The sequence below is a fragment of the Giraffa tippelskirchi genome, chromosome 4 (genome assembly GCF_054371585.1).
Source record: "Giraffa tippelskirchi isolate mGirTip1 chromosome 4, T2T-mGirTip1v1.2.pri, whole genome shotgun sequence".
NCBI classification, from domain to species: Eukaryota; Metazoa; Chordata; class Mammalia; order Artiodactyla; family Giraffidae; genus Giraffa; species Giraffa tippelskirchi.
In genome coordinates this window covers 87954509-87980364 of record NC_137278.1, presented here as the reverse complement: position 1 = coordinate 87980364, position 25856 = coordinate 87954509, and the positions used below count along the sequence as shown (strand labels likewise).

The 25856-nt window shown below is 45.3% G+C and overlaps 1 protein-coding gene and 1 long non-coding RNA gene across 2 annotated transcripts; one reads left to right on the top strand and one right to left on the bottom strand.

Annotated features, from left to right (window-relative positions):
• Positions 1-6977: 6977 nt before the first annotated feature.
• Positions 6978-24607, top strand: FIGLA (folliculogenesis specific bHLH transcription factor). Its single transcript, XM_081588501.1, has 4 exons — positions 6978-7366; positions 10334-10486; positions 12095-12248; positions 24532-24607. Exons 1-4 carry the CDS (start codon positions 7091-7093, stop codon positions 24552-24554), a joined length of 606 nt encoding a protein of 201 aa, XP_081444627.1. The 5' UTR covers positions 6978-7090; the 3' UTR covers positions 24555-24607.
• Positions 12964-14017, bottom strand: LOC145545002 (uncharacterized). Its single transcript, XR_014081784.1, has 2 exons — positions 13529-14017; positions 12964-13367 (listed from the first exon to the last, which is right to left on the bottom strand). It is a non-coding gene; the product is annotated as an uncharacterized LOC145545002 (long non-coding RNA).
• Positions 24608-25856: the final 1249 nt, after the last annotated feature.

Below are 25856 nucleotides of genomic sequence, written 5' to 3'. Positions count from 1 at the left end.
TGAATCATCACTGCTGTTGTTGTAATCACTTCCAATGTGGGTGGGGGTCACCTGAGGCAGGAGAGGTTTGTGGTTACAGATCCAGGCTCTGGGGCTTCCCAGGTGGCGCTAGTGGTAAAGAACCCACCTGACAATGCAGCAGACATTAAAGATGCGGGTTCAATCCCTGGTTCAGGAAGATTTCCTGGAAAAGGGCATGGCAACCCACTCTAGTATTTTTGCCTGGTGAATCCCATGGACAGAGGAGCCTGGCAAGCTACAGTCCATTGGGTCACAAAGAGCTGGACACAACTGAAGCGACTTAGCATGCATGCAGCTTTGCCCCTTTCTAGCTGGAAAAGCTGGTTACCTGATTTTGTGTCTCAATTTCTTCTCCTGTGAATAGAGTCCCTCCCTCTTGAGGCTATTGTGTGAATTTAGCAAGTTACTGCATATGAGGAACTTAGAATAGTGCATGGGACCTGGATCCCACTGTATAAGCCTTAGCTGTAATTTTTATACTCATGGCCTGATGGACTCCTCACTACAACTCTGAGGAAGCTTCTATTAAAATCTCTGCTTTATAGATGGCGAGGTGAGGCCTAGAGTTTGGATGACTTGCTCAAAAATCCTAGGAACCCCTGTGCTGCAGAAACTCTTCTCCTCTGACCATAACGAACCCTCAGGCCCTGCTTGTCTCAGCTCTTCCATGTGGCCCCACAGCCCACAGGCCCTCAGCTTCCATCTACCCCATTAGCGAGGTTGCCAGACATCTTTCTGCATCAGATCAGAGTTTCAGGCTCCTAGCGGTGGCCGAAGCAGATAAGCACAAATGAGAAAGGCACGAACTGAGAGTCCCTGTGGGGAAATGATCGTAAAGCAGCTTCCTGGGGATAGAGTCTGTGGGCCTGTTCCTCTTCTCTGCTGTTGGTGGAGAAGCACTTCTGTCCCACTGTTACCTCTGCTGAGGATGTGGCTAAGATATTAACCTCAGCTCATGCCCAGGGGGTGGAGGTAAGCTGTGGGGCACAGGGAGCAGGACTTTGGGAGAGGAGCAAGACCTGGGGGCTGGTGGGCCAGGTTAATCGGAGGCACTGGCACTGGGCAGGCACTTGGGATGGAGATGGCCAAGACCTCAAGGAAAAAGGACTGCCGCGTAGACAGCAAACCTGAGTTGTAGGATTATACCTGCCACTGATCAGCAGTGTGACCTTGGCTAGTTACTCCGCTTCTCTGGCATTAATTTTCCCATTTATCAGTTCCGTTCAGTTCAGTCACTCAGTTGTGTACAACTCTTTGTGACCCCATGGACTGCAGCACACCAGGCCTCCCTGTCCATCACCAACTCCCGGAGTTTACTCAAACTCACGTCCACTGAGTTGGTGATGCCATCCAACCATCTCATCCGTTGTTTTCCCCTTCTCCTCCCACCTTCAATCTTTCCCAACATCAGGGTCTTTTCAAATGAGTCAGTTCTTCGCATCAGGTGGCCAAAGTATTGGAGTTTCAGCTTCAGCATCAGTCCTTCCAATGAATATTCAGGACTGATTTCCTTTAGGATGGACTGCTTGGATCTCTTGCAGTCCAAGGGACTCTCAAGAGTCTTCTCCAACACCACAGTACAAAAGCATTAATTCTTCAGCGCTCACCTTTCTTTATAGTCCACCTCTCACATCCATATATGACTACTGGAAAAGCCATAGCCTTGACTAGATGGACCTTTGCTGGCAAAATAATGTCTCTGCTTTTTAATATGCTGTCTAGGTTGGTCATAACCTTTCTTCCAAGGAGTAAGCATCTTTTAATTTCATGGCTGCAGTCACCATCTGCAATGATTTTGGAGCCCAGAAAAATAAAGTCCGTCACTGTTTCCATTGTTTCCCCGTCTATTTGCCGTGAAGTGATGGGACCAAATGCTATGATCTTTGTTTTCTGAATGCTGAGCTTTAAGCCAACTTTTTCACTCTCCTCTTTCACTTTCATCAAGAGGTTCCTTAGTTCTTCTTCACTTTCTTCTATAAGTGTGGTGTCATCTGCATATCTGAGGTTACTGATATTTCTCCCAGGAATCTTAATTCCAGCTTGTGTTTCATCCAGTTCAGCATTTCTCATGATGTACTCTGCATAGAAGTTAAATAAGCAGGGTGACAATATACAGCCTTGACGTACTCCTTTCCCAATTTGGAACCAGTCTGTTGTTCCATGTCCATTTCTAACTGTTGCTTCTTGACCTGCATACAGATTTCTCAGGAGGCAGGTCAGGTGGTCTGGTATTCCCATCTCTTTAAGAATTTTCCACAGTTTGTTGTGATCCACACAGTCAAAGGCATTGGCATAGCTCATAAAGCAGAAATATATGTTTTTCTGGAACTCTCTTGCTTTTTTGATGATCTAACGGATGTTGGCAATTTGATCTCTGGTTCCTCTGCCTTTTCTAAATCCAGCTTGAACATCTGGAAGTTCACGGTTCACACACTGTTGAAGCCTGGCTCACAGAATTTTGAGCATTACTTTGCTAGTGTGTGAGAGGAGTGCAATTGTGTGGTAGTTTGAGCATTCTTTGGCATCGCCTTTCTTTGGGATTGGAACGAAAACTGACCTTTTTCAGTCGTGTGGCCACTGCTGAGTTTTCCAAATTTGCTGGCATATTGAGTGCAGCACTTTCACAGCATCATCTTTGAGGATTTGAAATAGCTCAACTGGAATTCCATCACCTCCACTAGCTTTGTTCGTAGTGATGCTTCCTAAGGCCCACTTGACTTCACATTCCAGAATGTCTGGCTCTAGGTGAGTGATCACACCATTGTGATTATCTGGGTCATGAAGATCTTTTTTGTACAGTTCTTCTGTGTATTCTTGCCACCTCTTCTTAACATCTTCTGCTTCTGTTAGGTCCATACCATTTCTGTCCTTTATTGTGCCCATTTTTGCATGAAATATTCCCTTGATATCTGTAATTTTCTTGAAGAGATATCTAGTCTTTCCTATTCTATTGTTTTCCCCTATTTCTTTGCATTGATCACTGAGGAAGGCTTTCTTATCTCTCCTTGCTATTCTTTGGAACTCTGCATTCAAATGGGTATCTCTTTCCTTTTCTCCTTTGCCTTTCGCTTCTCTTCCTTTCACAGCTATTTGTAAGGCCTCCTCAGACAACCATTTTGTCTTTTTGCATTTCTTTTTCTTGGGGATGGTCTTGATCACTTCCTCCTATATAACATCATAAACCTCCGGGACAATAGAACTCTGTCTAATAGAATTCTAATAGACTTAGAACTCTGTCTATCAGATCTAATCCCTTGAATCTATTTATCACTTTCACTGTATAATCGTAAGGGATTTGATTTAGGTCATACCTGAATGGTCTAGTGGTTTTCCCTACTTTCTTCAATTTAAGTCTGAACATGTGAGTAAAGTTTAATTCCCAGAAATATGGTGAGAGAAAATAATACATACTATGTGATGAATAATATGTAATAATACACATTTATGTGAAAGTGAATAATAATATAAAATTTCCAAATTGATTTGGCTAGCAATTCTAGGCAAAGTGAGAGTCTCTTGGTCATGTCCCACTCTTTGTGACCCCATGGACTGTAGCCCGCCAGGCTCCTCTGTCCATGGGGATTTTCCAGGCAAGAATACTGGAGTGGGCTGCCATGCCCTCCTCCAGGGGATCTTCCCAACCCAGGGATCAAATCCAGGTCTCCCGCATTGCAGTCAGATTCTTTACCATCTGAACCACCAGGGAAGCCCAAGAATACCGGAGTGGGTAGTCTATCCCTTCTCCAGGGGATCTGACTGACCCAGGAACTGAACCGGGATCTCATGCATTGCAAGCGGATTCTTAACCTGCTGAGCAACATGACTGTATATAGTCTTTGATCCTTTTAAAATGTCATTCTTTGCCTTCCCTTACTGAAGCTGTTGCCTGCTGCTATCTTGTGTCTTGGCTAAGCTAAGGAGTTTAACAGAACTGTGTTGGAACCGTAATCTAATTGGTGTGCTGGGGCCTTCGAGCACCCAGGTTGGATGTTCCCATCAGCTGTATCCCAGGGTAATAGACAGGCAAAGATTGATGAGGTGAACCTGTTGGGGCAATTTCTCTGTGTCTGGGGGTGGAAGGCAATGTGGACTTCCCTTGCTCCCTTCTCCAGGTGCCTTTCTGCATTGCAGAGTCAGGGAGACCCAAAACTCCATTTCCCAGAACCCCTTGTACCCATGGTTCTGGTCCCCAATTAAGATGATTTAGCTAGAAACAGGTGTGTGAGACTGGCAGCGTGGAATTGAGGCAGAGCGCCCCTCCTTCCATCTGCGCCCATGGACAAGCCAGAGTGAGGGGACTTGGGGTTTCTCAGCATCAGTGTCCCAGGCCCCTCCCCTGGCTTCGGAGGGTTGAGTGGCAGCTGCAGGGGCGGGGGCTTCCCATTGCCTGGCTGTGGCTTTGGTGGTGTGTCCTTGAACTCAGAGTTCTTCCTGCTTCTCCAGGAGGATTGTGTAAGCACCTAAGTCCCTGAATTAAGCCCCTTGGCATCTGCTTGGAATACCCCGAAGAGATTCTGCCATTAGAAGAGTTTTCTGAACCTTGACTGGGCGCATGGCCTGAGGACTTTGATACTGTGAGGTTGACCCCTGCTGTACACCAGTGATGGCAGAAGCCTCAAACGGGACAGCTTCATTTTGGGAAGTGACACCAAGAAGCAATAATGGAGGAGCAATGATTTGGAAGGAACCTAAGTCCTTGAGTGACCATGAGGAGCAGAGATGCCCTGCTTACCTCCACCTTTCACAGCTAGAGGCAAGAGAAATAAACTTTCTTGTTCATTTGGCTGTTACATTATTGGGTGACGGAAAGGTGTCAGTCTCTCAGCTCAAATGGCTCCGTTGAGGAATCAAACAGCCAAGGGGCAGAAAATTATGGTTGGTGTTGATGGAGGGAAGCAGGTATGAAGGAATCAAGTCTGGGTTTCTTACACTGCGTTCCTGGTCATACCAGCTTGCCTGCCTAAGGGTTTGGCAATAAAATAGAATAATGTCAATAATATCCTTTTTGATGCTAAGAAAAGATAAGTAAATAGGTAAACCAACTCCATTTTAAGCTTCATTCCCACACACTTGGCTCTTGCTGCCTTCTCTCTGTCTCCCAGCAGACAATACCAAATGAACCTAGAACACACAAAATTATTTTCCTTCTTCAAAAAATATATTTTAAAAATTACAAAAGTAATTTCATGCTAGTATGGAAACACAAGCAATATAGAAGATGGGATGCACAGATCAAATTCTCAGTTCCCAGGCCCACTGCTCAGGGGAACTGCAGTTTAGCATTTGGTGTGTCCTCTTCTTTCCCTCCTTGCCCTGCCCTTGAAGGCAGTTGCCATGGAGATGGGGCTGAGGAGGTGGTTGATGTGACTAGGAAATTAGTTATATGTGGGAATTGAGCAAATAAGTAACCAGAGTCAAGTTTCTCACTGTTGGAGAAGGGAATTACAAATAAGGAAAGGGGAAAACTAGAGAAAAGCCTGTTGGATTGGAATTAGAGGTATTAGTGTGAACTCATACTTTTAAAAGCTATCTATCCATCTGCATACAGAGATAGACACAGCTGTATGTTTGTATATGCTTGTGTTTGCTTGTGTGCATGCTTACATCTATATCTTGTCTCCAAAAAGAGCCTAGAAGAAATGACATCCCAAAAGGAATGAACATCCAAACTTGATTTCTAAACCCCATTTTCCACTAAAAGGAGAATTGACCAATTTCCGGGCAGGGCATAGAAAATTTGAGATGAGCCTGGAATGTGTTGTCTTTTTGGCACAAGTAAGTAAGTGCTGAAAGAATGGTGGAATCATGCTAAGAGGACAGAGGAGCCAGCTTGAAGGGGCTCCCACAGGCCAAATCTGGGACAATATGAACATTAAAATAAGTAATAATATGAATGAATTACATCTTACTGAATAAAATAGAAATTCATGAGCTCCTGCTGACATAAAACAAAATGAATCAGAAACTGGAGAGAGAGGAGAGCCCTTCTCCACAGGAGGACGGTAATCATTTGGCAATTATCAGAGTGGTGGTTAATTCAGGCAGTAGTCAGTATTGAATGCTAAGGGTATCTCCTTACAAAATATTTATCAACTAAAAGGAAAAAAATGTCAATTAATGTGAAGAAGCCTGGCAGACACCACCTTGACTGAGTGACCAAAGTTAACATCACCAGTGTCAGGACAGGTCAACACCACATGCCTCTTGATATGAAGCACTGAGGAAAGTCCAGCATCTTCTCTGTGGAATCCCTGCCGTAAGGTCAGGACCTGGGCCTGGACATGAGGCAACACTGGACAGACCCCAGTTGAGGGACATCCTACAGACTGAAAGTCTTCTACTCTCTGAAACTGTCAAAGCCATGAATACAGGACAAGACAAAGGAAACGCTTTAGAAAAAGAATAATAAAAATGGGACAATTCATAGAGAGAAGGGGAGTGATGGAGAAAATCTGAAAATAGTTAACAAGTGGAGATCTAGGTGAAGGGGATACAGAGCCTTTGTGTTACTGCTCTTGCAACTCATATATTTCAAAATGAATTTTTTAAAAAGTTTTCTGTGCATCCATCAATTTTTTCCCCTGGTAAAAGTATATGTGCTCATGTTTATTTGCCTACACATGTATACATATATAGCTTTCCAGATGGTGCTCGTGGTATAAAGAACCTGTCTGCCAATGCAGGAGACTTAAAGAGACGTGAGTTCGATCCCTGGGTGGGGAAGATCCCCTGGAGGAGGGCATGACAACCCACTCCAGTATTCTTGTCTGGAGAATCCCAAGGACAGAGGAGCCTGGCGGGCTACAGTCCATAGTGTCGCAAAGAGTCAGACACGACTGAAGCGACTTACCATGCACGCAAACATGTATCTAGTAGCTCAGGCCCCGACTCAGATTGGTTAAATCAGAACGTGAGGGACTGGTACCCCAGCAGGTGTATTTTTAAAAATTTCCCAGGTGACTCTGATATGCAGCCGATTTGCGAGCCTGCGCTGCAATTCAGGCTTCAGGAGAATCACGTGTGGAGTTTGTTAAACTGAGGGTCCCGGAGCAGGCAGGTGCGCAGGGGGATGTCTACAGGTGCCCGGGGCCCCGCCCCCGAGGGGCCCAGGCGCCCCCGGGGAAGGCCCAGCTGCCCCCCGCCCCCGCGCTCAGCCATGGACGCCGCGCCCGAGCTCCTGAGGGTCCCGCCGGCCGAGCTGCTGGACGACGTGCTGCGGGAGCAGTTCGGGCCGCTGCCCCAGCAGGCCACCATCTGCCGGCTCAAGCGGCTGCCGTCGTCCATCCAGGATGTGCAGTTGGTGCTGGAGCGGCGGCGCGTGGCCAACGCCAAAGAGCGCGAGCGGGTGAGCTCAGGCCGGCCCCGCTGGGTCCCCGCGCCGGAACCCGGCCGCCTTCCTCCAGGCTCCCCCCAGACCTGCTACCCACTTCAGACACCTAGGGGGTCCGAGGAGCCCACCTCCCACCTTGGGGGTCGGAGCGGCTTGGAATTCCCAAGGGCCACCCGGTTCCCCTCCACCCGCGCCGGGCTGGCGCCTCACCTGTGACCCACCTGGAGCCGAGCAGGAAGCAGGTCTGGGGAGGGCCGAGGGGAACCCCGGCCGCTTCAGAAACACCTCCCACTGGCAGGTGCTTTAAACCCTCAGAGGCGGCAGGGCGCTTACATCTCCTTACCTCCTGCGCTGAGTGGGTGCTTGGGACCCCCTTTACCCTGCGCCGAAGCCCGAATGGGGCGTGGGACAGGGGACTAATGGGAGTTACTCTTTTTCTTACTTTCAACGAAGAATTTAAACAACGTCTCGGTGTGCACCCAGACTCCCACTCAACTCCGAGGCAGGAGACTGAAAGTGGCTGTTTCCGAGTCTGGCGGGTACGCGGCGACCATCACCCACCCGGATGGTCCCGCGGGCGGAGTCGGAGCGCCATCTACCGGCATTTTCCCCTCAGTATTTCTAACTAAACTCCGGCCCCAAACTTGTCAAATTCGGAATCCTTTCAGTCCTTTCTGTCTTTGGGTTGCCCGGCTGCAGAGACGATCCTAGAAAGGGAAGGGTGAGCGGTGGAAGAGGGAGGGCGCACATTCTGACCTGGGACTCGAGCAGGATGCTCTTCGATGCCCTGCTGGGGGATGTTCATGCACACTCCTGGACCCTTTATTAACGTAGCTCCAGTCAATCAACTCGGAGCTCTGTTTGGGCTCAGGTGTGAGGAGAAAGAACCCAGTGAGTGTAGAAGACTTCAGGAAAAGTTGGGAGCCCTTTATGATAACTCTGTGATCTGATGTGTTGGTGTGGTTCTCGAATAAGGTTCTGTTCCTATATTTGGCATTTTAAGTTGGGCTTTCCCCACCAGGAAGGAATTGCTTTCTTCAGAGAATCAGTCCTGGTGTTACCCACTATTTTAGGACTAATGACCTCATTCTTCTTTATAATGATAAAATTAGTACACCTGGAAAATAGAGAAATGACTAAAGAGGGAATGGAAACAGCCACGATGCAACTATAACTACCATGAATTGTCATTTTTGTTATATCTTCCTGGTCTTTTTCCTACTTATATTTGTGCATATATATGTGAGTGCTAAGTCACTTCAGTCCTGTCCAACTCTTTGTGACCCCATGTACTGTAGCCCATCAGGCTCCTCTGTCCATGGGATTCTCCAGGCAAGAATACTGGAGTGGGTTCCATGCCCTTTTCCAGGGGATCTTCCTGCCCATGTATCAAACCTGGGTCTCTTACATCTCCTGCATTGGGAGGCAGGTTCTTTACCACTATTGCCACCTGGGTAGTGTATACATACATATATATATATAATTTTATAAAATTGTGATCACTTAGTATAAATTTTTGTGCTTTTTTCACTTAACATTATCAAAAGCATTTCCTCATATTCCTAAGCAGAACAGCTTTTGACTTTATAGTCCAACATATAAATAGACTGCTTATCCAGCCTCCTAGTGTTGGGCATATATGCTTTTTTTCAGCTTTTTACTGGTACAAAGATCTATGTCCATGTCTGATAATTGCTTTCCAACAAAACATTAGAAGTGGAATTACTGGGACATAAGCAGTCTCGTGACTTTTGATACAGGTTGCCCAGTTGCTTTCTAGAAAAGTTTATTAATTAACGTGTATCCCCTTTTACAGGCTATATGATGGTTCCCTTTTTCCATCCCAATGCTGGGTATATAATCAAAACAAAAATGTTACCAGCTTGGTACACAAAAAATGGTATCTAATTTCTGCTTTATTTTTTGTATTTTTAAATGGAAGATAATTGCTTTACGATGTTGTGTTGGTTTCTGATGTAAATCAATATGAATCAGCTATAAGTATACTTATATCCTCTCCCTCTTGAGCCTTCCTCCCACCCATAATTTCTATTTTAGTCTGTAGTTCTTTGATTATTAAAGTTTGATATTTCATAAGTTCATTGGTTATCGTATTTTGCTGTGAATGGCCTGTGTTCATTGCCCAATTTGATGTGGGGTAGGATGGAGCTCTCAATATAAGTGAGTGGTTTCATGTGTAGAGCCAGTTCTTCAAGGGCCTGTTTCCCCCCAAGGAGGGAAACAGGAGGAGGGGTGATAATCAGCATTCCTGGCCTCCAGAGCCAAGGAATTAGACCCTGAAGATTAAGAAAAAAGGGTACTTCATTCTACCTTTCAAGTCTCACCAATATGCAGACTCTCTGGACTCTAATACTTGACTATATCATCAACTCAGCTGGGAATGAGGTTGAAGAATGGTTGGCACAGAACTTGAATAGACAAGTGTTTGTACATTTTACTCATTATTGTCAATGCAATTTATTGAGGACTTTCTATGTGCCGGGGGAAATATTTGATGTGTATTATGTTCCTTAATCAGCAGCTACACCACTACAAGGTGAGGATTTTCCACTTTGCAAATAAACCAAGGCTCGGTAATATGAAGTGTTCTACACACTTCTGTAAAGCTAAATGGTAGAGTTGGATTTTAATCCTTAAGTGCTGACTCAGAGCTTTTAGCCACTACCCAGACTGCCTCTATTTTGCAGTGGGGATGCTCTCAGAGGAAGAGGAGGGGGCCAGTGTGGACCTTGACACCCTTTCCAGTCCACCCATCCCTGGTGCCAGGTTCATGCCACTCCTGCTCCCCTTGCCAGGGAGTGTACTGCCAGTGGAGCAGCAGTGCTTGGGCACAAGCCTGCTTGGCTTCATGGCTCAGACAAGAGAGCTGAGGAAAAGAACCCTCACCACCACCTTCTGTAGTCTGGGGAGATGCCTTACAGATTACCTTCCTGTGTGTCACTGTGCCTTCTTCCTTTCCAGATAAAAAATCTCAACCATGGTTTGGCCAAACTGAAGGCACTGGTGCCATTTCTTCCCCAAAACAGGAAGCCTAGCAAAGTTGATATCCTCAGAGGTGCAACTGAATACATACAAGTTCTCAGTGATGTTTTGGAAGAAGCCAAAGACTCTGAGGTAAAGGTTTTAAGAAGTTAGAACAATGACACTCACCGTTTATTGAGCTCTTTCTAGGTGCAGGCCAACTTCTGCATCTGTGCTAGTTAGTTTATACAATCCTTTGACCTAGTACGAATGCTGCTCTTACCGAGGAAGAAACCAAAATACAGGTAAAGGTCCCACAGCTAAGGAATGTCAGGACTGGAGTCTGAATCTAGGTCTGTGTGAGCTTTGGAGTCAAGTTCTGACCATCTGTATCCTTACCTTCTGTCACTGTCCAGAGCCTCTAGCCCTGAATTGCGTAGCCTTTGGTGGGACTTTGATAGCAGAGACATGAAAGGAGGGTCCCTAAAGCCACTCCGTGGCAGTGCTGTTCTTCAGCAGAACACACATCAGACAGGAAGCACAGAAAGGAAGAGGGGTGTCCCTTGGGAGAAGCCCTCCTTGGGGGTCAACCCTGCTGGAGAGCTCATTGATCTCCTTTGATGCCAATCTCATGGGATTTTGTGACCATTCAGTGGGACTACATAGGTGAACCTGCTTTGTAAACTGTGAAGCACTGTAATGTCACCACTATTATTGGGACACACAGCTCAAGGGGTCTCCATCAGTGGAAGGTGTGAGCTGGATTCATGAGCTCATTCCATGGAGAGGCAAATTTGGAAGGCTTGAAAATGTATTCGTCATAAGAGGAGGTAAGATATGAAGAGAGAAAAGGCCTTAGAAATGAGTGCTAAGGAACAGGAGAAGGAGGGGCTATCAGAGAGGGGCAGATGGAGAAGCAAGATGGGGCCCTACAATCAGGGAGGGGGAATCTTGGGGATCCAAGTGTGGGAAATTGTGCGAGAAGCTATAGGTAGGGCTGGGAAGACAACCAGGCACAGCACATGAAGGACAGGAGTGGGCTGGAGGCAAGCCTTTGGTGGGTTGATAGGATTTCAGATATTTACCGATAACATACTAACAGAGGGAAGTGGCAAGCTTCAAGTCCATTCAATCTGAAAGTCTGAGACTGGAAAGAGGCTCAAAAGGATGGAAGAACAATGACGATTGTTAGATCAATGAAGGTCTTTTCTAATTAGCAATGCGATCCTGTTTAGGGACTGAAGAGGACAGATAGCAGAGAGAAAAGAAATATTCTCAGGAACAGAAATAGACAAATGCTTAGTGGTACATTTTAGATTCTTCCTCTTGTCCGCTCGTCCTATTTATGTAACGACTGGAAGGATACATTCTGCACTGTTAGGGGGGATGGATCGTCTTGATGGACAAACTGGATGGCTGGGTTTGTAGAGTGGTTGCAATATTTACACAGATGCAGATGGCTGCATTAGTTTTTCCTTGCATGTGAATCACCTAACAGAAGTGCTTTGTTTGGTGCTACATAAAATACAGAATCTGTTCCATGCTATAATCTTTTTAATGTAGTTGCCAATCACACAACATTTTAAGGTTATAGCAGAACAGAAACAAGTCTGCTGAGCAATGATTTTTCTTTCCATAACAACTTAAGCATTGTTCTCATCACTTAAATAAAATTTCATAGGTTAAAACTTTGAAATATATTGGCTTAAATAGTCAAAATCTGTCCTATTATACTGTTTGACAACTAAATATGGTTTCTAGAAACGAGACCCAGATCAACAGAGCTATAGCAGCAATACTTCTGGGCCACAAACATCCTCAGCTAGACAGCTATCGAGAGACATTATACAACGTGCCGGCTGTGCTATGGGCTTGAAGAACAAGAAGGAAGGGTCCTGGGCAGATGGTGGCAGTGGTGAGTTGGCACATACTTGTCGCCAGAGGGCGGTGTCTCCGATGGGAATTCTCTCCCCAACTAGGAGTCTGGTAAAGTGTTTGTTCTTGAATAGTTATGTTGATATCCAAAAACTCATAAGACATCCCTTGGGCATGAGGTATTTTCCATGTTAAAACATGATTGAAACAAGATCACTGTGTGAAAACACCTAGGTGGACAGGTGAGTTTGCTAGTTTGAAAGATCTATTATTATGTTCCAAGTTCATTGGAAAGCAGTTCAAGGGGAAGGCAACTCCTTCAGAATCACCCTGTACAGCTGCTGCTGCTGCTAAGTTGCTTCAGTCGTGTCCGACTCGTGCGACCCCATAGACGGCAGCCCACCAGGCTCCGCAGTCCCTGGGATTCTCCAGGCAAGAACACTGGAGTGGGTTGCCATTTCCTTCTCCAATGCGTGAAAGTGAAAAGTGAAAGTGAAGTCGCTCAGTCGTGTCCAACTCATTGCCACCCCATGGACTAAAGCCTACCAGGCTCCTCCGTCCATGGGATTTTCCAGGCACAGACCTAAGCTTAATTTTTTATGACCCTGATTAATATGTCAAAAGGTTTTCTGGATTCTGAGGTCTCCAGAAAAATAAGTAGCTTGCCCTTCATAAACCTGCATGGTGATCCCATGTACACACGTGCACACTCAGAGGCACATTTGTTTTTAAGCTGACCTTGTTGCAAGACAGAATTTTCTATAATAACAAAGGAGTTTATTGAAACATTATTGCTTATTATTTTGCCAAACTAAGGAAACTGTTGGAAGGAGCAGCCTGCTTTTCTCCAAGTCTAGAAAGTGGAGGTTTTGCTCTTGCTGTGTCTCAGTGTTACATAGATAAGATCCCTTGTTCCATTATTGCTACTGAAACAAGAAAGGCTTGCAGAAATCTGGAACTAAGCAAGTTGCTTAGTGTGGTATAAGGAACAGTGGGGGCCATGGAGTAACAAATGATGGTTGGTCGTGAAAGCTGGTTTAGGAGAGCAGTTGAGTGGTGGCTCTGGAGACAGAATGCTGAGGTTCAAACCCTGGTTTTACCACTTGTTGCTGTGACCTTGAGTGAGTTGCTGAAATTTTCCAACCCTCAATTTCCGCATCTGTAGAATGGGAATGATAATTGTGCTTATGTAAGGTACTCTTTTTTGAGCTCCAAAATCACTGCAAATGGTGATTGCAGCCATGAAATTAAAAGACACTTACTCCTTGGAAGGAAAGTTATGACCAACCTAGATAGCATATTTAAAAGCAGAGACATTACCTTCCCAACAAAGGTCCATCAAGGCTATGATTTTTCCAGTAGTCATGTATGGATGTGAGAGTTGGATGGTGAAGAAAGCTGAGCGCCAAAAAATTGATGCTTTTGAACTGTGGTGTTGGAGAAGACTCTTGAGAGTCCCTTGGACTGCAAGAAGATCCAACCAGTCCATCCTAAAGCAGATCAGTCCTGGGTGTTCATTGGAAGGACCGATGTTGAAGCTGAAACTCCAATACTTTGGCCACCTCATGCGAAGAGTTGACTCATTAGAAAAGACCCTAATGCTGGGAATGATTGGGGCAGGAGGAGAAGGGGACGACAGAGGATGAGATGGCTGGATGGTATCACCGACTCGATGGACATAGGTTTGGGTGGACTCCAGGAGTTGGTGATGGACAGGGAGGCCTGGCGTGCTGCGATTCATGGGGTCGCAAAGAGACGGACATGACTGAGCGACTGAACTGAACTGAACTGAAGGTACCTGTGAGGTTCAAATGACATCATATCAGTGGAGTGTCTAGCATAGTACCTGGCATGTCAGCATTCACTTGGACTTTATGACATCAGCTTGCCTCACCGTGAGCAATCAACAGTGGGCCCCAGGCATTGCCACTCTGTAACAAGTGGTCTGGGTTTCCTCATGTGGCTGTCAGCAGTGCTTCACTCTGGTCTGAGGTCTGACCGACATCCTGCTGATTGGCTGACCTCATTTCTGATCTGATTACTGTTTTCTAAGGATTCTACTTGTGCACATGCTCAGTCTAGATATTCCAGTTTTGGCCACTTGAGATTTAAAACTTCCCCTCTCCCATCAGCTTTTAGGAGACAGAATTCCTCTTGCTACTACATGAGCTAATAGGGAATGCCTAAGAACAAAGGAAAGAGTGAACTGAAGCTTGAACCTGACTGCCTAGGTGAATAACAGTAACGCTTCCACAAATGTGGTTTTCATGTGTTAGGTGTTAAGGCAAGAATCTTGCTTGCATTCAATTTTCACTGGTCCATATCAGGTAGGCATCACCGAGTCATTCTCATCGTGAGATACCTGACTGACTGGTCAGTCCCCTTGAGGACTGCTAGTCCCCTTGGGCCTGGTACAGAGCAGGCCTATGTGCCCTGCATTGCAAGGTGGATTCTTAACTCTGGACCACCAGGGAAATCCCATCACCATCATCCTTTGATTACTACCTTTCTGGCAAAAGATTGTCCAAGCTCAAGCATCTTGTACTTTTCCAGCCCTAGCCTTGGAATCAACCTTTTATCAAGGACATCCAGTGGGTAGCTCGCCTCCCACCTCCTGCCATCTTGATATCATCTCCTCCCTCTGTGACTCCTCTCCTTGGGTTTTAGCACCTGAAGTTGGTTTGCTAGAGCAGCAAAGCACACAGACCAAGTGACTTAAACAGCACATATTCGTTTCTTACAGTTCTGGAGGCTGGAAGTCTTACAGTTGGGGTGTTGGCGAGCTTGTTTTATCCTGGCCTCTCTCCTTGGCTTGAGATGGCCCTGCCTCAGTGTGGGCTTACCCCTGGTGTCTATGTGTCCAAATTTCCTCCTCTTATAAGGACACCAGTCAGATTGGATTAGGCCCATCCTAATGGCCTCGTTTTAGCTTAATCACCTCTTTAAAGGTCCTAAGTCCAAATACAGTCCCAGGTACTGGGGGCTGGGACTTCCACATGCATTTTGGGGGCCACAGTTCAGCCCATAACAACACTCGTGACAGGCTGCCCCTCCACAGGAACCCTCTCCAGGAGGGATAGAGATAAAGGAACCAATGAAACAAAACTCAGGTTGGCCTTGATTTCCCAAAGAATCCTCATCAGGGAGTATTCTGGTTTACCTGAAAGGGCAACTGTTAATACATAGGGTATCTGACTGGATCCTGAAACCCTAACTGGAGACATGGGGACAGCCAGTGTGGCTCACTGGACTGAAATGTCCATGTCTAGAGGGGCTCAGGAACTGGGAGGCAGGTCTCCTCCAACTTCAGTCTGCAGAAGTGGCACCCATTTTTCCGCTCTTGGAGAGGATCTCTGAGGAGTGGAATCTGGTGCTGGCAGAGATTGGCACTTGGGAAGACTTGGGGCTGGGGTTGGAAGAAGCTCTGCAAGATGAACAACATTCTTGAGGCCAGAGCCCTAGTGAAACACACAAGAATCTACTGATGGCAGGGAGGGAGGAGGTGAACTGCTGGGGCCAGAGCAGGTTCACTTGGGACTGAATCAGCCAGTGCTTGTGCGTGTGGAAGGAAGGGACATGGCCATGTGAAGCCACAGCGTCTGGCCTTGGGAGGGAGAGGGATTGATGTCAAGGCCCAGGGGAGGCTTGCTTAAACTGGGCTTTCAAGGTATAGGATTTTACTGTTTGGGGATTAGACTGGGTGGCGTGATGTTCCCTAAGCCACCACTGTTTGTTTCTTCTATTTGTCACTGATGGCTGTGGCTTGGGCATTTCACATCAGGCAAAGCTCTGAATGTTGCTCAGCATTTCCTGCAATCCTGTAGAGACTGTGTCCTTGGACAAAGTCCACCCTCAGTGCTGAAGTGAGATACCAATTGTGCTGGGGTCTAAGGGGCTCTGGAAAGGGAACATGCGTGAACATAAGTGTCTGTTATGGGATCTGGATGTGCCTCCATGCTACACTTCTCAGTTTTGATCTGTCATAGGAGCAGTCCTTGGAAAGTTTGAGAGAAAGAAGCCTAGTGGGTGGTAGATTTCCTCAACCTCCCCCCTCCCCCCCCACCGCAGGTTGTGGTAATCTGTGTGTGAAATTAACCCCTAGGGACATTTCTTCTAATAGCAATTTAAGCTCTGAAATCAGGTGGTCTGGGCTAGTTGGGATGAATTTATTAGCATCCTGGGAAGGCCTTGAAGTGTCTGTTGTTCTATCTTCCATCTCATGTTTTCCCCAGGTAGTGGTGACGCGTGATAGCAAAGATCACATACAGCACCACAGCAGTGGGGATAGTGGGGAGGAGGGTCTAGGCTTTTCCTTGGGAAGCACATTTACCTTCCCCAGTGTTCACTGGTGTCCTAGTGGGCATATGCAGATAAGTTTAGTCAGCAGAATATTTTAAAAAATTGAACCTTCCTTTTGATGGGGTGGGTGCTCTTTGGTCTGTCAGTCCCCAGCCCCTCTTATTGCATCTCCATGTAGGCATTTAATTTTTGCAGACCAAGGCATTGAGCTCATAAGGAAAGCTGCACAAGTGGTTGCATTTGGCTCTGGGATGCTATTGTTTTCTAAACTTCGGAGGTTTAGGGGTTGGTAATGGTAGAGAACCTGCCTGCCAATGCAAGAAATAGAAGAGACGTGGGTTTGATCCCTGGGACGGGAAGATATCCTGGAGGAAGGCATGGAAACCCACTCCAGTATTCTTGCCTGGAGAATCCCTTGTACAGAGGGGCCTGGTGTGCTATGGTCCATAGGGTTGCAAAGAGTCAGACACAACTGAAGTGACTTAGCACACACACATGCTCTAATGATATAAATGCTAGTCATTCTCTTTGGAACTTTGGTAAGGTGAAATGTAGCATATTGGACAGCATCCATCTAACTCTGGAGTCATGCCACCTCTGTTGGAGTGGTCCCCAGGCTTCAGCTACTGAGGAAGAGATCCAACCAGAACCTGGGAAGACTCATTTTTAAATTAATTTTTATTGGGGTATAGTTGCTTTACTATATTTTGTGTTAGATTCTACTGTATAGAATCAGCCAAACATATCCATATATCCACTTTTGGACTTCCTTCCCGTTCAGGTCACCACAGTGCATTAAGTTGAGTTCCCTGTGCTACACAGTCTTATTCCAAGGAAGACTTTTTTAAAAAAATTTTTTTAATTTTAATTGGAGGATAACTACTTTACAACACTGTGATGGTTTTTGCCATACACTGACATGAATCGTTTTTGCTTTGGCTCTATCCCATCATTCTTTCTGGAGTTATTTCTCCACTGATCTCCGTTAGCATATTGGGCACCTATTGACCTGGGGTGTTCATCTTTCAGTGTCCTATCTTTTTGCCTTTTCATACCGTCCATGGGGTTCTCAAGGCAAGAATACTGAAGTGGTTTTCCATGCCCTTCTCCAGTGGACCACATTCTGTCAGACCTCTCCACCATGACCCATCCGTCTTGGGTGGCCCCACACAGCATGGCTTAGTTACATTGATTATATTCTTTGCAGCCAAAGATGGAGAAGCTCTATACAGTCAGCAAAAACAAGACCAGGAGCAGACTGTGGCTCAGATCATGAACTGCTTATTGCCAAATTCAGACTTAAATTGAAGAAAGTAGGGAAAACCACTAGTCCATTCAGGTATGACCTAGATCAAATCCCTTATGAGTATACAGTGGAAGTGACAAATAGATTTAAGGGACTAGACCTGATAGACAGAATGCCTGATGAACTATGGACAGAGGTTCGTGACATTGTACAGGAGACAGGGATCAAGAAAATCCCCATGGAAAAGAAATGTAAAAAAGCAAAATGGCTGTCTGAGGAGGCCTTATAGATAGCTGGGAAGAGAAGAGAAGTGAAAAGCAAAGGAGAAAAGGAAAGATATTCCCATCTGAATGCAGAGTTCCAAAGAATAGGAAGGAGAGATAAGAAAGCCTTCCTCAGCGATCAGTGCAAAGAAATAGAGGAAAACAACAGATTGGGAAAGACTAGAGATCTCTTGAAGAAAATTAGAGATACCAAAGGAATATTTCATGCAAAGATGGGCTCGATAAAGGACAGAAATGGTATGGACCTAACAGAAGCAGAAGATATTAAGAAGAGGTGGCAAGAATACACAGAAGAACTGTACAAAAAAGATCTTCATGACCCAGATAATCACGATGGTGTGATCACTCACCTAGAGCCAGACATCCTGGAATGTGAAGTCAAGTGGGCCTTAGAAAGCATCACTACGAACGAAGCTAGTGGAGGTGATGGAATTCCAGTTGAGCTATTTCAAATCCTCAAAGATGATGCTGTGAAAGTGCTGCACTCGATATGCCAGCAAATTTGGAAAACTCAGCAATGGCCACAGGACTGGAAAAGGTCAATTTTCGTTCCAATCCCAAAGAAAGGCAATGCCGAAGAATGCTCAAACTACCGCACAATTGCACTCATCTCACATGCTAGTAAAGTAATGCTCAAAATTCTCCAAGCCAGGCTTCAGCAATACGTGAACCATGAACTTCCAGATGTTCAAGCTGGTTTTAGAAAAGGCAGAGGAACCAGAGATCAAATTGCCAATATCCGCTGGATCATCGAAAAAGCAAGAGAGTTCCAGAAAAACATATATTTCTGCTTTATTGACTATGCCAAAGCCTTTGACTGTGTGGATCACAATAAACTGTGGAAAATTCTGAAAGAGATGGGAATACCAGGCCATCTGATCTGTCTCTTGAGAAATGTGTATGCAGGTCAGGAAGCAACAGTTAGAACTGGACATGGAACAACAGACTGGTTCCAAATAAGAAAAGGAGTACGTCAAGGCTGCATATTGTCACCCTGCTTATCTAACTTATATGCAGAGTACATCATGAGAAACGCTGGGCTGGAAGAAGCACAAGCTGGAATCAAGATTGCCAGGAGAAATATCAATAACCTCAGATATGCGGATGACACCACCCTTATGGCAGAAAGTGAAGAAGAACTAAAGAGCCTCTTGATGAAGGTGAAAGAGGAGAGTGAAAAAGTTGGCTTAAGGCTCAATGTTCAGAAAACTAAGATCATGGCATCTGGTCCCATCACTTCATGGGAAATAGATGGGGAAACAGTGGAAACAGTGTCAGACTTTATTTTTTTGGGCTCCAGAATCACTGCTGATGGTGATTGCAGCCATGAAATTAAAAGACGCTTATTCCTTGGAAGGAAGGTTATGGCCAACCTAGATAGCATATTTAAAAGCAGAGACATTACTTTGCCATCAAAAGTCCGTCTAGTCAAGGCTATGGTTTTTCCAGTGGTCATGTATGGATGTGAGAGTTGGATGGTGAAGAAAACTGAGCACCGAAGAATTGATGCTTTTGAACTGTGGTGTTTGAGAAGACTCTTGAGAGTCCCTTGGAGTGCAAGGAGATCCAATCAATCCATCCTAAAAGAGATCAATCCTGAGTGTTCGTTGGAAGGACTGATGTTGAACCTGAAACTCCAATACTTTGGCCACCTCATGCGAAGGGTTCACTCATTGGAAAAGACCCTAATGCTGGGTAGGATTGGGGGCGGGAGGAGAAGGGGACGACAGAGGATGAGGTGGTTGGATGGCATCACCAACTCGATGGACCTGGGTTTGGGTAGACTCTGGGAGCTGGTGATGGACAGGGAGGCCTGGCGTGCTGCAATTCATGGGGTCGCAAAGAGTCGGACACGACTGAGCTACTGAACTGAACTGAACTGAACTGAACTGACATGAATCAGCCACAGGTGCACATGGGTGCCCCTGGCCTGAACCCCCCTCCCACCTCCCTCCCTACCCCATCCCTCTGGGTTGTCCCAGAGCACCAGCTTTAAGTGCCCTACTTCATGCATTGAGCTTGCACTGGTCATCTGTTTTACATATGGTAATATGCATGTTTCAATGCTATTCTCTCAAATCATCCCACCCTTACCTTCTCCCACAGAGTCAAAAAGTCTGTTCTTTACATCTGTGTCTCTTTTGCTGCCTTGCATTCAGGATCATTGTTACTGTCTTTCTAAATTCCATATATATGCATTAATATGCTGTATTTTTGGTGTTTTTCTTTCTGACTTACTTCACTCTGTATAATAGGCTCCAGTTTCATCCACCTCATTAGAACTGACTCAAATGCATTCTTTTTTATAGCTGAGTAATATTCCATTGTGTATATGTACCACAACTTCCTTATCCATTCATCTGCTGATAGACATCTAGGTTGTTTCCATGTCCTAGCTATTGTAAACAGTGCTGCAGTGAACATTGGGGTACACATGTCTCTTTCAATTCTGGTTTCCAGGGAAGACTCTTAAGGCCCAATCTGATCAGGTAAGAAGAAAATGTTACAGAGGAGACATATTCTCACTTCTTCATGAAAATAATAGAGGAAGATGTCTTTTGTTGGAAATCGGATTTTTCCGTGGGGACAAAAGATTCACTCCGTCATGGAAGCTGGTTTTGTCTGTGTGTGTGCAGGTGAGCATGTGGACGTGAAGCCTGGTGTGTCTGAGGAGATCTCTAGCTGCTATGTGTCCCTGAGTCTGTCAGTGAGCTTAGCATCTTCTGAGAACGCCAGTAATTTCTGTTTCTCTGACATATCCTGGGCATGGTGGTTAAATTAATCAAGGTAATTTCTTATCTATTCTTATGAACTTCTTGAGGGATTATTTATATGAGTTTTTTCTAATTTCTTTTGGCTGCACTGGGTCTTAGTTGAGGCACGTGGGATCTTTCGTTAACTGTGGCATGTGAACTTCTTAGTTGCGGCCTATGGGATCTAGCGGAGAAGGCAATGGCACCCCACTCCAGTACTCTTGCCTGGAAAATCCCATGGATGGAGGAGCCTGGTAGGCTGCAGTCCATGGGGTCGCTAAGAGTCGGACACGACTGAGCGACTTCACTTTCACTTTTCCCTTTCATGCACTGGAGAAGGAAATGGCAACCCACTCCAGTATTCTTGCCTGGAGAATCCCAGGGACGGCGGAGCCTGGTGTGCTGCCGTCTATGGGGTCGCACAGAGTCGGACACGACTGAAGCGACTTAGCAGCAGCAGCATGGGATCTAGTTCCCTGACCAGGGATCGAACCCGGCCCCCAGCATTGGGAGTGTGGACTTTTAGCCACTGAATTGCCAGGGAAATCTCATTTATATGAGTTTTATGAAAGGTCCATCTCATTGGTCCCACATGAATGTGGGAGACAATGATAAGAATTGGATGGAAGGGTCTCTCAAAGACCCTTTGCTGAGAAGGTCCTGAGAGGCAGAGCTTCTCTGACCTGCTGTGGGACCTCCTGAGTCAGCTCTGGGTTAGCAGAAAACCACCAAATGCTCAGACCATGTGAGCCAGCCCCTGAGGGAGGTCAGTGGACCCTCCCACCCGCCACCTTGTCCCTGTTCTAACCCTGGGCTCTGCAGAGCACATCAGGGATAAAACGGACTCCAGACACACGGTGTTCATGGCAGATCTGCTAGCGGGAGGGTAAAGGGATTAGAAATACAACACAATTATTTTTCGGAACTCTTCAGTCCTGTTTGGCTCATTCTCTTCCTTTTTGGAAGAGTTTTCCCTCCAGGAATTGTCCTTGCGGCAGCTCTTGTGTAGAAGACAGGCCTGGATACCTGCCTCACTGGGGTGCTCTGAGGTGAGAGGAACCATGGGGCAGAGTCCCCCAAGCATCACACTGTTCGGGCCAGGTCCCCAAGGGAGGAGACATGGGGCTTAGTGGCCAAAGCCCTGCTTACTCTAAAAAGCTTCGTTTACCGGAAGAATCATCTGTATGGTTCTCCCTCAGACATGAGACAGCGAAGCTGTCTTCTGAACAAGACTGGATTCTGATCTTGGGGTCCTGGCTGGACTTTCACACACCGAAGTAGTATAAGCGATTAGAGCACAGTTTAGATGGGCAGAAAGGCCATTTTACTTCTTACACTGTTCTCCACTTGTTCTTGAGACCCATTAAGACCCTTGTCACTCAAGTGGTGGGAAAACTCTATCTTGCTCTATTAAGGTCTATCTTCTTTGAGTAAATAGTGAATCAGTTCAGTGTTCAGAATGTTCCCTTTGGGGACTCCTGTGCCTCTTCAGCTGTCTCCCTCCTCCTTGTTCTCCTCCAGTACAGTGAGGAGTGTGTACAGCCTGGAGGTTGCAGTGGGAGCACTCGTGTGTATCTCTCCACCTCTGACCCATCTAATCCTCTGGCCCTGGTCTTGGGTGTGGTTAGGCTGACATTGGCTGTGGGTGTTCATGGCCCCCCTGTGTCTTCTTTTCTCTAAGCCACGCCATTCAGAACCCAGGCCTCTTTTCATCCTCCTGGCCTTCCTACTCCCAGATGGGCTATGTGGCTGCCCTCAGGCCTATGGTCCTGAAGATGCCCCTCAGCCAGTGCTCACCCACTCCTCTGAGAGGCTGTATCCTGAGAAGTGGGTACAGATCCTTGCTTTCTTCAGACTCTAGTTTGACTCTGGAACTGTCCCCCATCCCTGGGTCAAAGCCCAGGATGGCATAGTACAGGGGCCCTTCCCAGGGATCAGGCGGCTTCCACATGCTGATCCATCCCCCCTGAATAGCTGCTTCCTCCTGTTTCAATTTCATCTCCATTTTCAGTTGTAGGAAGTCTTCCCACATCATATCTTGCCTCCTGTCTGCTCTGTGACTACTGGGTGAGCAGCCATCTGAGCTCTGCCCACCAGAGCTGTCCCTTTGAACAAAGCTGGCCTCTTCCCAACAAGAGCCTTGCTTTTCAGACTATTGTGAAGCTTGGAACTGAACTCTAAGAAGCTCAGTGAGTGAGGACTTCTGGTCTGGTGTCTACCTACTTCTCCCCTCCCCGTCACCCCACCAACCAGCCCTGACTCAGTGGGGGAAGGAAAAGTACATCAGATAATGTGTCAGATTATAGAGCTACACAACCAACAGCAGGAGTACAACTTATTAAAGTTGCTGAACAGCAGGCTGGGTTTTATTCCTCAGACCACCCTCTTCTTAGAACTTCCAACTCCTTAACTTAGATGAGCCCAACATTTTTAAGTGAACTGGGACAATAAACATCAATAAACTTCAAGTTTTTGTATTCCAAAACTTAAATGTTACATTCCTGGAATTTTCCAGCTAACTTAAAGAAACTAGGACAATAATCTATAATACACTGAACTGTAGGCTGATAAAATGAAATTATCCTTTAACCCTCTAGGTGAACACAGTAATCCATGAATTTGTCTTCTAGGTTTAGAACATTCTGGTTGTGTAAAAAGTTAAAAGTTTTTAAAATAAAACTTCTAAAGCTAAATTTGAACTCAAAAAAAGAAAGTTGATTACATGTATCATGGAAAGACTTGCTCAAGATCAGAAAAAATTGATACTTATTTTGTGCCAGGCACTATTCCTGGCAGTTTATACCTAATAATCTATTTAATTTTCATAACCACCCTGTGAGGTACAAACAACTATGTCCATTTTACATGTCATGAAGCTAAGAAATGAAGTTAAGTCACCCTACATCCAGTGAGTGGACAAAGGGTTGGGGTTGGGAAATGTGGGAAATAGTCTTAAACCTTTTAATGGCCTTTCATTCTAACAAAGATCACCCTTTAATTGTAAATAAGTGGGCTAGGAAGTAAGTAAATGCTTTTTTAAAGCTAAATTAAAGCCTTTGATTACAGTATTTCATACTAATGTACACTTGGGTTTCAGTTTCTTAACTGTCGGACCACAATTTGAGCATCTTTATTTTTTTAACTCGTGGATGTAAGTTGAGACTTCAGAAAATTGAGAAGACCAAGGTTATCTTACTATCTTAAAGCCATGATAGAAATATACTATTGATACTATGCTTGTAAATTTTTTCCTATAAATTAATAAATTATCATAAGGTGTATAACATTGTATATATTTTTTATTATTCTATCATTGACATGTTAGAGGTTGCCATATAGTCTTTATAACAAGTTTTAATGGTCCATTAAATTATCCATGGGATAATTTTCTAATTGTTGGACATTTGTTTTTGGTTTTTTGTTCTCAACCTGATGTATTTAGCTCTTTTTGTATTTTGTTTTGTTTTTATGACAGATTCCCCATAGAACTGAGTCACAGGTAGGTATAATCTATGACTTACTGTGTAGTGCCAATTAATAATACCACCAGGTTATAAAAGTGCCGAGTCTGTAATATCCTTGCCAACAATGAGATTGATTAAAATGATAGAATTTTAATGAACAAAAAATGGTATCTTTAAATTTAAACATCTTTGATTACTAATTAATTTTTAACTTCTTGTTTGTTTTTGAACTGTTTCTACCTTTTGACCATTTACAATGAGCTCTCTTCTGTTTCAGGTTCCCTCAAGTACGAAAAGTGAAAAGGCTGGCCTAGGATTACCTTCTACAGACAAATAAATGCAGTCTTAAAAGTTTTAGAGTCTCTTTTTCTTAAAAAATTGTCATAATTCAAGGAGTAACAATTACCCATTGAATGTCCTTGACTGTCACAAAGCTACTTGACTCTCCTTCTCAATTCCATTCCCCCAGCTAAGGCCATATGGCACCTCTGCGCAGGTTAGACACACCAGCGCCTGGAGCACAGAGGTAGACTTCATAGCGACTGCTCACAGAGACCTAGCACTTAATGAATGGGTCTCTTCTCCACACTTCTCTTACAATAACTTGTTCTCATAATGATTCTGCAGGATAGGCACAATGAACCCTGCTTTACAGATGGAGAAACTGAGGCACGAAAAGTGGATAATCCACGTAGGCTGCCATAACACAGACCACAGACTGAGTGGCTTAGTGGAAATTTATTTCTCACACTTCTGGAAGCTGGGAAGACCAAGCTCAAAGCCTAAAGGGTTTAGTTTGCTTTCCCTGGCTTGCTGACAGTTGCTTTCTCTCTGTGTCCTCACAAGGTGGGGCGAGCACTCAGGCTCTGGTCTCTTTTCCTCTTAAAAGAATAGGAATCCTATCAGATTAAGGCCCCACCCTTTTTTACAAAATTTATTTTTAACTGGAGAATAGTTGCTTTGCAATGAAGGCCCCACTCTTACAACCTCATTTAACCTTAATGATCTCCTAAAAGCCCTGTCTCTGAGTACAGTCACAGTGAAGAATAGGGCTTTGATGTATGAATTTTGGTCATTGTTCCATGATTTGCTCTCTGGAGTGAAGAACACCCCCAGAGGAAGTGTTAGGGAGTGTTGTCTTAGAGGAGTAAACATCAGGTGTGGCTAGATGGCAATCATTTTCAGAGTGCAATTAAGCAAGAAAGAAAGGGAGAACAAACATCTGTAGGTTGAATGGGTGGAGAGAATAAGGGCTGGATAAGGGCTAACATGGGCTTCCCTGGTGGCTCAGCTGTTTTGAAAATTTTAGAAAAGAATCTGCTGGCAATGAGGGAGACCTGGATTCGATCCCTGAGTTGGGAAGATCCCCTGGAGAAGGGAAAGGCTACCCACTCCAGTATCCTGGCCTGGAAAATTCCATGGGCTGTATAGTCCATGGGGTCACAAAGAGTCAGACATGACTGAGTGACTCACTTTCAAGGGCTAACATAATGGGGTTCCTCAACTAGTTTCTGCTACATAATCCCATATCTTTTCTTGGCCTCTGCTGAGATGGTTAAGTCTATGAGTTGCATCCATGAGCTCTTAAACAATCGGTCACCT

What these genes read in the sequence shown, in the direction of transcription:
- FIGLA (XM_081588501.1), top strand. Translation starts at nt 7,091, where the DNA reads ATGTCTACAGGTGCCCGGGGCCCCGCCCCCGAGGGGCCCAGGCGCCCC. An exon ending in ACGCCAAAGAGCGCGAGCGG is followed by an intron (nt 7,367 to 10,333) that starts GTGAGCTCAGGC and finishes CTTCCTTTCCAG; the next exon opens with ATAAAAAATCTCAACCATGG. An exon ending in CTGGGCAGATGGTGGCAGTG is followed by an intron (nt 12,249 to 24,531) that starts GTGAGTTGGCAC and finishes CTTCTGTTTCAG; the next exon opens with GTTCCCTCAAGTACGAAAAG.